We start from the raw sequence: 16,236 nt of genomic DNA, 5'->3' as shown, positions 1-16,236 counted from the left end.
ATAATGAATCACTGTTGTATGTTTTTGCAGTGTAAAAATACTACTTATGAAGGCGGCACGAAGGGCTTTTTTGGGGGGGATTTTATATGATGATTTTTATTTATTTTGGATGCAAGTGGATCTTTTTCCCCTTTCCAAATTACTATCTAAAAGGTGTGGCATGTTTGTTATTTTTGCTGTCATCACAGCTGAAAGTCTTTGTGGTACTCTTCCACTAGCTTTGCAGATCTAGAGATGGAGATTTTTTCTAATTCTTTTCTTGATATAATGAGGCATGTTTCTGCTTGTTTTGTGATGATTTACCTTTGTTGAAGATCTCCAAGGTTTTTAGACTGAAAGGCCTCTTTGCCATTACCCAAATTTTTAGCTTTCTCCTCTGATTCAGGTCGAGAGTTAGAAAATGTTAACATTTCTGCTATTCCGAAGAAACGTGTTATAAATGCAAAAGACTACTTTATATCTACACTTGCCAGGGTTTTTGAATAATTCTGGGCTTAATTTTTATGTACATAAATAATCAATAGAAATTATTTGAAAAAACTGTGCTATACCAAAAAATGTAATAAAAATGTAATATTTTTTTCTTTTATAAGGTTTTCTTCATGCCTCTTAGCATGTACAAAGAGATCCTTGAACCCTAATGACAACTCGGAATTTTTAAACATTAATTTCACTTTTTTTTATCACTGACATCCTTATCAGTGGTACTAAGAAATAAAACCAAAAGCATAACCAAGATGTATCTTTTTTTTTTTTTTTTAATTCGAAATATCATTTGAGACTAAAAGCCTTGAGCAATACAAAGGGTTCTTACACTTCATCTTTTGGTTGGTTTTGAATGTCTGCACTTAATTCTAAAGGAATCCATCAGTACTGTTGATGGAGTGTGTTTGTTGCTTCTTGCTGAAAGGCAGAAACGTCAGTGTCTTGGAAATCTCTCAGATATTTCAGTCTAGACACAAAAAGATGAGTCAAATGTCCCGCATTACTGTCTAAAGTGCAATGCCAGTAAAGTGTGTGAGAAGGTTTTCACAGAATTACAAATACACTATCGAAAACATCAGTGTCATTTCTGATCAAACTCCATGCGAAATGTTTATGAAGCGCTGTAGCCATTTTCCCTCTAAAAGAATAGTTCATAACAGAGCCACAAAATCACAGTTCTTATATTGACTGTGTGTGTCATTTGTCAATCGGATCATATTTTAAAATATCATTAAGATTTTTTTGTCCGGATGTCATTGTGTTAAGATTTGATTTGTTTGGCATCTATTATAAGACTGTGGATTGATGAGATGTGTTTGGATTTTGTTTTTCTCTTTAACAAGTGTTTTTTTGCATTTAAATATCTGATATCCAAAAGAGTTTATCAGCAGTAGAGAGCATGCCGTTTTGGATAATCATTGCATCTCTGGAATATGCGTGTGTGTTTCTTCTCCTCATGCTTGGCCAAGACTTTGGCCTGAAGCTCTGATGTTCTGTTTCTTTTGCTGTTATGCAAGTAAAGAATTGGTACATTGTGTTTGTCCACCAGAAATTCACTCCTCTGCCTGTATTGCAGCATAGTTTAATGTCTTGCCAATCTGTCCCAACCCTAGTTTATTTTTACTGTTGTGTTCATTTTATCCACTGTTTTGTTGTGGACTTATTTTTTTAAATAACTACAACAGACAAAAAAACAGACATTGAGTAAATATTACCAATATTTATGTCTGCTTAATTTGAACTGAAATGGTATGTAATGGAAATATTTTCACTAACATTTAGATGGGAGATGGGATTTAGGATTGGTTGTTTAATTAGAGTAAAGGTTTTCTACAGTCACAAGGAGATTACATAAAACTTTAATTTGGACACAATGACCTAAAACTTAGACTCATTAAGAATAGACGGCCTTGTATTCTATTGAACTCTGCTTTTTGGTGCGTATTTACTACTGTTGCAGAGAATACTCAAGATTTTAACTTGTATAGTGTAAACATCTAAACTACTTCAATCTCCTACAGTCTAGCCTTTAGTCAACATGTAGTTCTCACAGTATTATAATCTTTAGTAAAAATAAGATGGTTTCATGATATCATAGTATTTGCACAAATACTATAAGACACTACAAATACTATAAGACACTAATGTACAAAATGTACATTATGATTTTATATTTACAAGAGAAAAAATATAATTATTAGCTTTTAAGCAAAATACTAAGACATAAACTTAAGCATAAATCATTTGTACCCCTGGCAGATTTAAAATTACCGTATTGTAAAGAAGGTTCGTTGTGATGGGGAATGAGATGTGCATCTCACTAAAGTTATGTCATTTTAAAACGAGCATCAATGATTTAAAAAAAAAAAAAAATTATGTTTACATTTTGTCTTCTTGCTGACAAGCGTTTTGCATGTTTCCAGTGGTATTTTGATGACTTTCCTTTGAATTCCAGGTGCTTGAGGTTGGAAGGTCTCCTGGAAATCACTCTAACATAAAGCTCTCAAGTGGTGATTCTGGCTACTCCAAAACTTTAGCAGAATTGCAAGTCAGATGAGAGAAATTGAAATTATATTTAAAGAGTACTTTAAAGCTAAATCTACTTGGGTATGAATGAATTTGGACTTAAGTGTATGTATTACCATATGTATACATTGTAATAATTTGGATGTTGACTAAAGCAAAAACTTAGAAACACCAATTACATTTGATATTTTTGTCTAGTCTTTATTGTGAATAACATTCTGCTCTGTCCAGTAACACAAGAAGACCAAGCTGTAATGTACAAGTTTGTTAAGTCAGATTATCAGCTCCAGTGGTCAACCTGCTGCCGACTGATTAACTGGTTGTAAACAGTTAATACACTGAACTAATATGACCTCTTTCTAATCAAACAGTAGCCTAAAAGAGCTTTAAAACCTTGATGCTCAATCGGTAAATTACAGAAACTTTGCTGTGTGGTGGAAGAAGCTGAATTTGAACTTGCAACACGCCAATTGACTGAAGTTTATATTTTCCAATGATCTATAGCCAACTTGCTGCTTGTCAACTATAGTTTTATTAGAGTTATCGTTATACAAGTGATTTGGTTGTGTGTTATTTTAGTTTCCAAACCCTGTTTTCTATGTTTTTCTCCAACAGTGGTCCAAGTAGTGAATTTTTCTGTCACTTGGGGCAAAGAAGCATGTAAAAACCTTCTTTCAGCCAGGTTGGAGGCAATCCACATCAAGGGCAGGGGAGGTGGAGGATGCACTGTTTTACTATGTGATTCATTGAGCCACAGAAAACAAGTCATTCTGACTTTCTATCCCATCTCTAAAAGGGATTTTAGGCTGTAGGAACATCAGCATTACAAAATGTTTTAGCAGTTTCAAAACCTTTGACTTTTTAAAACCTTGGTTTACCTTGATATAAAATCTGCACAAGATTAAAAAACACATCAGTGTTAAATATATTGATTGAGATTTATTAAGCTTTAAGATATTGATCACTGAGCTCTATGTCAGCTGGAAGGATAAAGGACATACATAAGTGGTAATCTGACTTTGAATGCATTGTACCTAAAACGTTGCAGTCTAGAAAGTTTTGCTGTCATTTGCAGATGCAAAATGTCATATGTTGAAATGGTAACAAGAACCACAATTTGAACATCCCATGCCAACAGTATTCTGTTTTTTGTTTGTTTTTTGTCTCATCATAAGTTGTCGTCAATACTCCCAAATTCTGACATTCATCGTATCACTACTTTTCTTTTCCTGACTCGTCTTTCCTCCTGTATGCCGTCCTACAGCCTAAGCTTTGTAACCTTATTTAGTTCATGTGCCGTGCAGGCAGACAGGGAGAGGGCACCAAGCCAGACGGATAACAAAACAGCACCCACAAAGGTGAAATAAAGCGTGTGTGTGCAGGAAGCGTGGCCGCCAGACTGGGCTCCCTGACACCGCTGGCCCAGTCACTCTGGTGCCAGAGATCTGATGAACAGGACTCCATCCGCACTCTCATTGGTTCACCTTTTCCCTTTCTCTCACTCCTGTTTCTGGTCAGATGTCTTCTTGCCCAGATATGATAGGAATTTCTTTCCCTTGTCACTAGAATTGAATTCACATAAAATCACTTTAAAGGGCACGCTAGCAAATAAATTAGGTCAAGTATTATACCTCCATGTGTGCATTTAGTGATATACACAGATATGTGTTCTGATTTTCCAGCTTTCAGCTCTAGATGGCACCAAGTCCTCTTGTCTTTGTCTCAGACCCAGTAGCTTGATCTATAACGCTCTGTCACTGGTTCCATGCTGTTTGGTCGTGCAGGCAGTTGAGGTAGACATACTGGAGCCAGAGACAGTCATCTGTGTACGTTGGTGTTCATGTTTCCCATGCTTCTCGTGATGCCTGACATGGACAGCCAGCGGTTTAGTGACTCTGCAACAAATTCTGACGTCTGTGTCTCTGATCCCAGAGCAGAACAAATATCCTCACCCTCGGTGTGTCCCGCAGTTCCAGTTTCTCTTTGTTGAGGCACTCTCTATGCTGTTTCAAATTTCAGGTGCTGTGAAATGATCTGTGTGACTTCATTGTGCCTCCTTTTGCTGTGATTACATCAGTCTGAGTGCAAATAGTCCTTCGTCAAAGTCATACTAACAATAATGTGACAAAACACACTTATTTCTAGCAGCCTTCACTGCTATTTATGTAATTTTTAGGAAGATTTTCATCTCATTATTTACATGTGTGTTTGCACCTTTACTCCTTCACACCTGATGGTCTCGCAGCATCATGTCTGGCTCCGACTCAGAACCGATTTTAACAAAATTATATCTATAAGCTTCCTGCACGCATTCTACTCTGCTACAACGCTGTCACAATTTATGATGTAGCACTGAGGAAAATAGGTCGTTTAGCAGCTCAAGTGACAGACTTCCCTCAGGCAAAACCAAACAAGAGTAAATATTGAACTGGATTTTGTCATGTGGAAAGAAGCATGACTCCAGATGAATATTAATGTCTTGGTCTAAGCTGTTAAATAGAAACCAATGGCAAATATAATAACAGAGTTGCACCAAATATTTTGATCAATATAATATTTATCAAATTTTTCTTTTGTTACCCCTTTGTCATGTATATGTGGAATCATTCTCTTTGCTTATTTGTTTAAAGGTTTTAGTTTAATGTCTGAACATTTATTTCAAGCCCGTTTCACATACAGAGATGTCTTCTTGATATTTCAGTGTACGTAAATTGCCTAACGGACCTTAAAGTCCTGTTGTTGTCATACATCTGAGCTAACAAGAGAGTTTATGAGAGAGCAGTGAGTAGGTGTAAGCATCTAAAACCAGCATAGCTGTTCCCACTTAGAGGACCCTCAATGCCAGTGTCATTTATGTCAGCAGGTATTATTGGAGGACATGACCTTGTTGAAAGATTGACTTATGAAAAGCAGAGGCATTTTAACAAGAGGCTTGTATTTGCAGTCATAATGTGGAAACGTTCGTGAAAAGAGCTTTAGTTATGTTTGAAAATACCAAGCACTAAAAAGCTGCTTGTTAGAGTGCATGTTCTATTAAAAAGTAATTGTGCATATTTTTACTGGATCACATCACTGTATTGTAACTGCTTACAGTCCTGCTTGAAGTCAGGCCTGTAAGCAGTCCTGACTTCAACTAAGTTGTGAACTAAGTTGGATCTGTTACGTCTTACTGGTCCTTAAATCCAGTTTTGCTGTCAAAATCCAGCCTGAGAAGTAAAAATGGGATCTAAATATTTGACTAAAGCCCATTAGTGTCCTAATTGACAATGAGAAGCCAATAGTGAGCATTTTAAAAACAATAGCCTCTTAAGTTCATACCCAGTTTGCTGACAAAACACTTTATGAATAATTTTAGCCTGATTTCCCCTTATCCGCTTATTTCACAAAGAGATCCTTTAAGATCTTAAACAGTCTTCTTAATGTCAGCTGACTGTAAACTATTTACCATTTTCATTCTTTTCGATTTGACTTTTGACATCATCCTCATCAGTACCTTCACTCTGTTGCAGGTATGGTGGCACTTGTATGTAAAGTGGAGAAAATGTCAGAATAAAGAATCTTGCTCTCTAAAATAGTTTGCTTTTTACCATTATTCCAAAAACAGAAAGCTCCCTATTTAGTATGTTGAAATTCAAGGATTGTTTTAGGACATCAAGTTGACACATTTCCATTTGATTGATGGCTTACCTGATAAATTACCAGGTAGATTTCCACTGATAAGCTTCCCTAATTATTCATTCAAAATATATTTTTTAGTCTTCCTGTTGTGAGCATCTTGGATTTATGTATATTTTGGGGCAACCTACAGTTTCCTTAATTTAAAAAAAAAAAAAGGCAAAACAATTTCTTCTGTTTTTCTCTGACGTTATGCTAAACTCTATACCGATCCTGAAAATAGCCATCTTTGAGTGTTCTTGCAGTAATAAATTCTGCACCAAAGAGTCTTCTGGTTTGAACACTATCAATTAGCAATTAGGTTTGATATATTTATGAATTGAAAGAAAGGTAAAATTTGGGGGTTTCTCAATAGCTGGTTGGATCTGATTTAGCTAAAAATCAGTCAGTTCTAGTCAACAAGTTTCATAAAAAAAAACCCATAAAGCCTCTTGTCACTTTTTAGCTTTGACTTGTGTCTCTGTATTTCATCCAAAACAGTTTGCTTTTTGAAGACCCTTTTCTATCAAATTGAAGTGCTTACAATTTTATTGGGTTATTTCTCTCTTTTATTAAATTAAAGCATTACAGTAAAATATAATTCTTTCAAATGGTTCAATATATCCTAAAAATCAACTTTGTGTGAATGTTTACATCTTGTATCTATTGATAAATATTTCTTGGTGCTATTTGTTCTCTTTCTCTCTAGGTGGTCTGTGGAGTGTCTTCACTCTTGGTGGAGCTGGTAATAGTGCCGGGATAGACCAGGACAACAATCTTTTACCTTTATCCAATCAGAGCCTCCTGCTTCTGCTGGTATTGGCCAATCTAACAGACGGACCTGACTGGCCCAACCCCTTCCGCCAGGCTATCACTTGTTTCAGAAATACACAAGGTAATAACTGTACGAAAGACAAGATATTCGCTATGTTCTGCTGTATAGCTTCAAAACTCTTATGCACAGCACTCGTATGACTCGTGCCAGATGGCAGTAAAACAGTGTTGGTAGTAATCCTCACAATATTTACCCTTCCTCCTGTAGACACATCGTCGCTGCCTGTGGAGCCACCTCACACTTTCCAGATCAATTTCAACAGCCTGTACACCGCTCTGTGTGAGCAGCAGCGCTCCGACCAGGCCACTCTGCTGCTCTACACCCTGCTCCACCAGAACACCAACATGAGGACGTACATCCTGTCAAGAACTGACATGGACAATCTGGTGGGTGGGGGGAAGCTATAAAATGCCTCTTATTCTATCAATATTCCAGCAGTTAGATATTTTCAGGAAGGTGGAAGGAACAGCCGTGGTTAAAAATCAATTTTAGTGTCATTGAGTGCCTTTGTAATTTTTTTATCCGTTCTAACTGGTATAGAGGTGATATTGTTTGATTTATGACCAAACACTATGGTTCAGTAAACAGGCATAGGTGTGTGCAGTGACAGATGGTGCTCTTTCTGTCGGTAGGAACCAGTGCCAGTTATTTTATGTCACAGTATACAGTCTTTCAAACACGATATTTGATCCAACGTTGGGATTTTCTTTCTCCATTGATGTTCCCAAATTGTTTGGAATTTTCTAAAATAAATATTCAGCATGAATTTATATTGTTACAAGAAATGAGTCATTTATTTTGAACCTATTAAGTCACTTTTTCTGAAGATAACTGTATATCTGTATATTCCCAGCTCTAGTCTGATCTGGAATTTATTTGTAGACCAGGGCCTTTAGCTGATCAGTTTTCTGACTCTACCTTATACCACTTAATTTTACAAAGCTTTATGTGTAAATATTGAGCTCTTTCTCAATCTTTTCTCAGGTTTTGCCCATCCTCGAGATCCTTTACCACGTAGAGGACAGAAATTCCCACCATGTCTACATGGCCCTTATTATTCTTCTTATTCTTACGGAGGACGATGCCTTCAATCGCTCCATCCATGAGGTGGTAGGTAGACACACTTTATTGTGCATGCCACAGCTCACATCTGGAAGTGAAGAAAAGAAATCTTTGCTTTCTGGCACTAAAGTCAATCATTCATAAAGTTTTCAGCAGCCGCGTGTCACAGCTGTCCCCTTGTCGTCTTTCAGGTGTTGAAAAACATTTCATGGTACACAGAGAGGTCACTGACAGAGATCTCGCTTGGAAGTTTGCTCATCCTGGTTGTCATTCGCACCATCCAGTTCAACATGACACGGACAAGGGTAAAAGAGACTCGCACACAAATAAATTTTTTGACAAGATTTTATACTAAAGAACTCAGTCAGTACTCATCTAGTGAACTGGTTCTTTGCTGTGTTGTGTGCATTGTCAGGATAAGTACCTACACACCAATTGTCTTGCTGCACTTGCCAACATGTCAGCCCAGTTTCGGAGTCTCCATCAGTACGCCGCTCAGCGCATCATCAGGTAAGTGCATACTTAGACATATCAGGAGTGTTATGGTGTTTGTACCAAAAATATCTGGTTGACTTGTTGTGTGGTGTTGTTTTACAAGTCAACATATACAGCAAGGTTATGTCCCAAACTAAGAGCACTATGCAATGTTCTGTAGCACAGTTTAAAAAACAAAATAGGGGTCTAAACATTAAGGAAAATCACAGTTGGGTATGCTTCATTCAATGAAAACACTTAAAAAAGATATTACTTTTTTTTCCTTTTTTTTTTACTTTGGTCTGCAGTTCAATTTCTGAAAAGTGATTTTATGTTCTAAAACTTAGTGTAACTTGGAGAACTCACTGGAGATTTTGTTGGATTTATTTAAGTAATTAAACATACATAAGCATGCAAAGCCAATGCATGGATAGATTATACAACAATATAACCACTTGGGGTGTGCTGTGGTGGTGCAGGGGGTTAGCACGCCTCACAATTGGAGGCCTTGGTCCTTGACGCAGACATCGCGGGTTCGACTCCCTGACCCGGCGACCTTTGCCTCATGTCCTCCCCCCTCTCCTCGCCCCTGTCCTGTCTGCCACTAGTAGTGGCTAGTACTAGCTAGTGGCTAGTAGGAGCCACTAGCGCTGCAAAAACTCTTCGGAGGACAAAAAACCAAAACAAACAATATAATCACTTGAAAACGATTAATGTTGACGTTAATCTTTTCTTTTTCTTTTTTTTAAGTAGGACTGTGCCCATATTTCAATTCAAACAAAAGCACATTTATTCTTTAAAAGTTTCATATTTAATGTCTTAAAATGTAATTTGCTACCTGACAAAGGCTACTGAGTCTCTCCCTTGGTTTTCCTAATGTTGCATAACATTGTTCTCTGCACGAAGGGCCTCAATAGAAGGCTGAAGAGGACGAAGCCCAAACCAAAGCACATACACACACACACTCAGTGACATCAGGTCATTCATGGCTGTTTGTTCACTGCAGGCACACGGGAAAGAACGTTTCCTTCCTTGAAGACGTGCGCACATTCACGCAAATTCAAGGATCCTCTTATCTCGCTGCCTGTGTCTCTGTCCCTATCTGTGACTGGTGGTTTCAGACTGAGAGGAAAACTGTCTGTGTGTACACTTGTGCCCAGCATTAATGTAAAGCAACTGACTACGTCTGATGATGATGATCAGTGTGATTGCTTGGGTTGGGCTTAGCTGGTTGGCCTGCTGCAAGATAAAGGGAATTTCCTGCCAGGAATTACCAAATGTCAGCCAGAGTGCACTGAACTCTGCCCCACATCTGACCTCAGAGAGAATCTTAGATCCTGCTGTTGATGTTGCCTTCCTTATTATTTTATGCCCATTGTTGCTCCCTTGCAGAAATGCTGTTATGTAAGCTTATGCATCTGTAGACTCAAATCAGGTCACCATTGGCTAAAGATAGGAATCAGGCAAAATAAAATAATGCAGTGCATCTTCTGTCTGTTTTGTGTAAAAAGTATCTGGAAAACAATGGAGACTGGCGTCAGACTACGTGCAAGTATGTGGCACTGTGATGTAGGTTAGCAACAGTTCAGACTTCATGAAGTAAGAAAATTGAATCGGAGTCTGTCATTCTAATAGAGGCTTGAGCAGCAGATCTGGAGATGATACAATGCCAAGTTATATAGTAGTTTTGCCAACATCTCATAAAATCCAGGTACATCTCAATAAATTAGAATATTATTGAAAAGTTGATTTATTTCAGTAATTCAGTTCTGCAAATGGAACACATTATTTAAATTAATTACACACACGGATGTTTTTCAGCCTTTACTCCTGTTAATTACTGCTTACAACTGGTGAAAACAGTATTTAAGATTAGAATGTTACATCAGTCCAACTAAACACTTTAAATTCAGAAATGTGAGCTTAATTAAAAATATCTTTAGTACATGCTTAGATGTTATTTTTAAAAGATACTGTTAAGCTGACAAATGAGCCTCATTGGATCACATATTTTAATTTACTGAGATGTAGTGGATTTATTTGTATACTCTTATAAAAGCTTTAATCTATTTTGTACCAGTTTTCCTTTTCTTTTTTTTTACATTGCAAAAAAAACATTTCAGGCTTAAGTTACATAAAAACATCTTAGGTCTTTTTTCATCACTGCTTCAGTTTATGTTGAAGTGGGGACAGATCAACTAGTCATCTTGCAGTATTGTATGTTAACACACCAGATGGAGCTTGGTTGGTGGTCTGTCATTTGAAATGAAAAAAACCCAGATAGTTTAGAACAACAGGTCTTTATATGATTCTAATAGAGGCTTGAGCAGCAGATCTGGAGATGAGAGGGAGATCTCCACATAGTTGATCCAGTTCCTTCATTCAGCCAATTTTCTTGGATCAAGACCACGGTGGTATTTTGCATGTGTATATTTCCTGTGCTGACAGATGAACATGTGGGTCTTTAGTGGGATTTATCAGAGCGCTCTTTGTGTTTCTTCTGCCCTTTGCATTTTGTGGAATAGAGTAAATTTTACTTTTGGAATGCAAATTAAAGGTTTGACCTCTCCTGGGGCCACAAATGTTACAAACCTGAATGTTAAAAATAGATGAAATGAGAAAAAACAGTAAAACATGGAGCTTTTTTTTAATGTTTGTTGAGTTACTCAAACCCAAAGTTACTCCATCAAACTGGCTTTATGTCTGCACCCATGTAGTCATACATTATCCTTATGTGTACTGTGGTCCAGTCGCCTTAAGAGGAGTAATCATAATTTGTAGATTTTCAACTCCTGTAATTTCAAAATCATCCCATGAGAAAGTCTGGATTACTTTGAAGACTCATTAATAATAATTACTTTTGAAAAGCTTCATTTAGAAATAAAAACAGTCATGTCTCAATAATCATCTATCTTAAAGGGAGGCTTCTGGCTTGTAAAGGAGAACGAAGACTACCATTTCAGCATTAATCATCTATTAGTTTCAGAAACGGAAAACATTCCAGCTGGCTACTTGGCTCCTTTGTGCTTAACTTGGTGTACCATTCATCAGTTGCTGGAGCTCTCAGTCTTATGTCTCTCTTTCTGTCTCTCTGTTTTTCCCATCAGTTTATTTGCTTTGCTTTCCAAAAAGCACAACAAGGTTTTGGAGCAGGCAACACAGTCTCTAAGAGGCAGACAAGGCGACAACGTAGCCTTGCCAGACTACGTGAGTAAAGCACACATACACACTCACACTTTCTCTAAGTGGGAATAAAGTTTATTAATAGCTGCTGAATTATGTCTACATGGATAAGAAACAGGAATTTGACACAGACATGTGTGACCCTTTAATGTGAGGTGCTGGGATTTTTTATAAGACATTAGTGGAACAAGGAAGGCATTTAACTGGGAAAATATGTAAGGATGACTAGAAAAGCAATATGGTGTTCAGAGTGTAGTGAATATTTATATAAAGAAGAACATGGGGGCTGTTTTCTTCAGCAAGATGTAGAGAAATAATAATGTGTTAAATTTGTACTTCTAGAAGTTAGAATCCCATATTCCAAGTTGGGGAAAATTAAGCGGATGCTTAATCCTGGTTTTCCAGTTGCACACCTCTTAGTACTGCGCAAAGCACTTGAAATCCAGGCTAATTAAAATAGCATATTTATTATAACAGTCGTTTTTTTAATTAAATGACTTAAAAGAAATTACTTAAATTTACCCGAGTTTGACTATTTCATTAACATGTCTGAGAACTCGCCATTGGTCTTCAGAGCAGAACCACAATATGCTACATTGACATTTGATATTAAGAATTTATAGACACAATTCCTGTCATTGCATTTTATTCCAACCTTTTACTGACCAATTAGGTGCATTTTTACTAAAATACCTACAAGCAAGTACATGATGCATTTATGTCAATTTTGGACACAACAGATGAGGAAATTTTGATGACTGACACATATGATTACACCTATTATCAAAGATGCCTTCAGGGTAATTTAGTGTGTCTACGTGGACATGTTGCTTTTATGTTGGTTGTTTTTTTCTTATTGTAGTGTCTGTCTGATGAGGCTCTGTACAAAATCATGTCAGCACACATGTTGAAGCACATGAGCACATGTAATGCAATTACCAGCCTTGTTGAGAAGGCTTGTTTGTAATGCCTTTAAAAACAAGGCATTGTTTTTAATCGCATTCAAACAATATTCAGCACTGTTTACGGGTAGCAATGGAAAACACGCAAGTTTTGCTGTGCTAAAGATATCCGTTTAGAGAAATGAGGCAACTCTGTGAATATGGAGCAAGAAGTCAAAGTGAAGGGTCATCTGCACAACAGTGCTGGTGCGTTTGTCAAAAATTCAGTGTGTTGCTCAAGGGTGTGTGGCAAATCTTCAGCATATTTCTTGGGAATTTTGCAAGAGTTGTCTTTTCCTTGAAAAGCGTCTGACTTCCAGTCTGGGTCACAGACTTAGAAAAGAGTCGATCAAGTTTTCTGATGCAGCTGTTATCCTTCAGCTTAGTCTACACCAACTATATGTGACATTGGTTCCCATGTCTACTCTCCAGCTCCAGAGGCATATTGACATCTGCTGATGAAAAGTACCATGTGTTGTTTGGCTTCAGACCACGGACACACACTTACACAAAACAGAAACATACAGTGTCTTGTAAAAGTAGTCACACCCTGGAACTTTTAATGTTACAGCCATAAACCTTGATGCAATTTATTAGGCATTTATGTGAAATACCAACACAAAGAAGTGCATAAATTGAAAGTTAGAAGTGTAGTAATTGTTTTATTTTTAGTGCATTTTTTCCCAGCTTTCTCTATTCGATGAAATTCAGATACCTAAATAGTAAATGGAGAACTGCCTACTACTAGAGAAACACCATCCACTATATTATACCTTTCACTGTGGTTAATTTTCTTTCAAATCATCAGGATTTTGACTTATTGTGACAATGTTCAATTTTATATGATGATGTTTACTTGCCCCAAAAACTACTTCTAGTATTGTTGGGATTCTTACGATTTCTGTTTGTTCCACAATTTGTTTCCAGTGAGCAGAAATTAATATAAATAAATAAATGCAGTTATGGAGTGCTTCTTAGTAATGAAATTGGAGAACTGAATGTAGCCTATTCAATAATCAAAAGAATTGTTCTTTTTTTTATTCTCACATTGCCTCTGTTCTGTTCAAGAGGATGCAGCAGATGGCTCTTGTGAAATAAGAACTATGTTTTCTCTTGTTTTCATAATCCTGACTTGTTACCCATGTCTTTTCATGGTAATTGCTTATTAAGAAGGCACTTCTAAGTACAGCCTCAGGAGAGTTTCTCATGCTTGGCTTCTTTCTGGTAAAGATCTAAAAATTTAAATTACTCAGCCTGTTGTGATGTCAGGTTTGAGCGGTTTTTAGGTGTGGCACCTGACAATGGCAGCTCCTAGAAATGGTTGGCTCCTTCATTGACTCATGATGATTAATGCTGTAACTAAGGTTTCAACTTGACTCAAACTTTGTGATTATGATGAATGGAAATGTTTTGAAATGCTGTTTGTTTTTCTGTAAAAGTCTTTATAGCAGTGCACAATTTCCTGATGCTAATTCATAAATTGTACCATTCCAGTATCTGAGACATTTTTTAATTACAAAACACATTTTTTATTAAAAATCATGTTGCCCAAGTTCCTTGAAAATCTAATTTCTATTGTTGCTCGTCATCTCAAGTGTTTTGCAGGATTCACAGCCCTTTCTCATGAAAATAATGATTTAAATAAAACAATTCGTAAGCATCTTCTGATTTCATCTTACAAGAAAAATTATTACAACTAACAAAGCAATTAAGCATTCTTCAGAAACTTTAGTGCTGCTGTGTGCATCGTGTTTGTGACTGATCTAAATGTTGGTGTCTTTTAACCTCCATCATAGCGGGTAAGAAAAACAACATAGAAGTGACAAATAGCCAAGGTAATAATCATGATTTAAATGTTTCACTAATGAGATGATTCTGCTTTGTAGTTGTAACGTTGTTGTTGTTTTAGCCTTTCAGTGAGTATTACAGGAAACACTTGTTTTCATTATATAAAAAGAAGACCACAGATTTCAATTCCACTGTTATATTCATCTTGTTGTCTTTTATTCAAAATAAATGTTGTCTCAGGGGCACTTTACAAAATAAACAGATTTTAGTGAAATATGTTGTACTGCCACTTCAGTTCAAACATAAAAATGGATTAAAATTAAATTCCGTATATTCCAGTTTATTCCGAATTGCAAAACAATGCAGTTAAGTTATTAGTCATGTTAGGAGCAAACTGCATCATAGTCCCATTCCCTAAAGAAAGGATGATCTGAAAGGAGCAATAGGAAAGGAAAAAAAGAAATCATTATCAGCGAAGTTTCATGTTATATTAGGAATAACAGAACAAATTCAAATATATTCAAATAATATTTTTTTGCAACAGCAGAAACTTTTAGTAAAATCATCAAGATCCTACAAAGTTTTATAAGTTTCATTGTTGAGGAATATTTATATGGAACAATTGACAGTCTTCCTTAAGGCTACAAGACATGCAAATTTTAGACATTTGTGTTTTGGCTCATAAACGTTTTGATTATTTCCAAGATCTAAAACAAATGCAAAGCTATTTTTGATAATGTCAAAGAAATAGGATTGTAGAAAAAATATGTAGCGGATTATTTTTGTTTGTCTTTTTATGTGTGGAATGTTCCAAAATTAATTTAAACGACATCGTTTATAACTGTTGTGGACTAATATTCTTCTTGTTGATATAAGATTTCTATGAAACATCATGCATAATGTTTCTTATATGAGCAGTTGTAATTAGCTGAAGCTCTGAATGAGGCTTATCACTGGTTTGGCAGATGTGACACATGACGGAAGCTCCCCTTGTCTCATTATACCAGCTCCTTTGTTTCCTCCATCCCAGGGCTCTTCTCATCTTCTGCTAGTGGTTGTGACGGCGTAATTGAAAACAGACTCCTCTAGAGTTGTTCACAAAGCCACGCCTAAACTTGAGAGGTGTGGAAGTTTAGGGAACTACAGAGGGAGATAAAGGAGGTCAAAATGTGAGGAGAAAAGAACAATTGAAACAGGAGAAGCTGGCAGGCGGTGCAGAGAGGAAGGGATTGGAGGAGGGTTCAGGGTGGGTGTAAATGTGTTTTTGTGACAGGCATCTGGAAACAATGTAATTTGGCCGAGTCTGGCTCTGCAGAGAGAACTAATGTTTGTTTAATGTGGGTTTGTCCTGGACATGTAATTGCTCTCTTTACGAGGGAGAGTCTGAGAGGAGGATATGAAAAAAAACATCATGAAACGCTCTAAGCTTTGGCTTAAAGCTGCTCGCTTTATGCTCGTCTCCTAACGTCTTGGTCTCTGTCTCTTACATATACACACTGAACACACCCCTGTCTCTCTGAATGTGTTGGTGCCGCTGCATCTGGTTAGCATCAGGGAAGACAGAGTGAAGGGTTTAAGGCCTCTTGAGGCCCCCGGGTAACATCATAGAGGGTCTCGGTCAAAGCAGAGGATCTTTCATGGCCCCCCGTTGAATCGCAGAACGAGCTTGCACATACAAGCAAACATTAAAAGAAAGATGTACCCTCTGTGTTGGATTGAATTGCATTGTGTTTCTGTTTATGCTCCCAGCCAGTCATAATGGTTGTCTTACTTCTCTGCCTCTTAGTC

At 36.9% G+C, this 16,236-nt stretch overlaps 1 protein-coding gene across 3 annotated transcripts in view; it reads left to right on the top strand.

Annotated features, from left to right (window-relative positions):
* dym (dymeclin) overlaps nt 1-16,236 on the top strand; it is a 47,365-nt gene that overhangs the window by 10,165 nt on the left and 20,964 nt on the right. For all 3 annotated transcript variants that reach the window (XM_005798624.3, XM_023338678.1, XM_023338679.1), the window contains exons 9-14: nt 6,875-7,060; nt 7,208-7,386; nt 7,985-8,110; nt 8,254-8,367; nt 8,478-8,572; nt 11,644-11,743. In XM_005798624.3, the coding sequence (XP_005798681.1) occupies nt 6,875-7,060; nt 7,208-7,386; nt 7,985-8,110; nt 8,254-8,367; nt 8,478-8,572; nt 11,644-11,743 (800 nt within the window). The remainder of the gene's footprint in view (nt 1-6,874; nt 7,061-7,207; nt 7,387-7,984; nt 8,111-8,253; nt 8,368-8,477; nt 8,573-11,643; nt 11,744-16,236) is intronic.

The sequence above is a fragment of the Xiphophorus maculatus genome, chromosome 8 (genome assembly GCF_002775205.1).
Source record: "Xiphophorus maculatus strain JP 163 A chromosome 8, X_maculatus-5.0-male, whole genome shotgun sequence".
Classification (NCBI taxonomy): domain Eukaryota; kingdom Metazoa; phylum Chordata; class Actinopteri; order Cyprinodontiformes; family Poeciliidae; genus Xiphophorus; species Xiphophorus maculatus.
The sequence above is the reverse complement of the archived record's forward strand: the minus strand, read 5'-3'. Positions and strand labels throughout refer to the sequence as shown.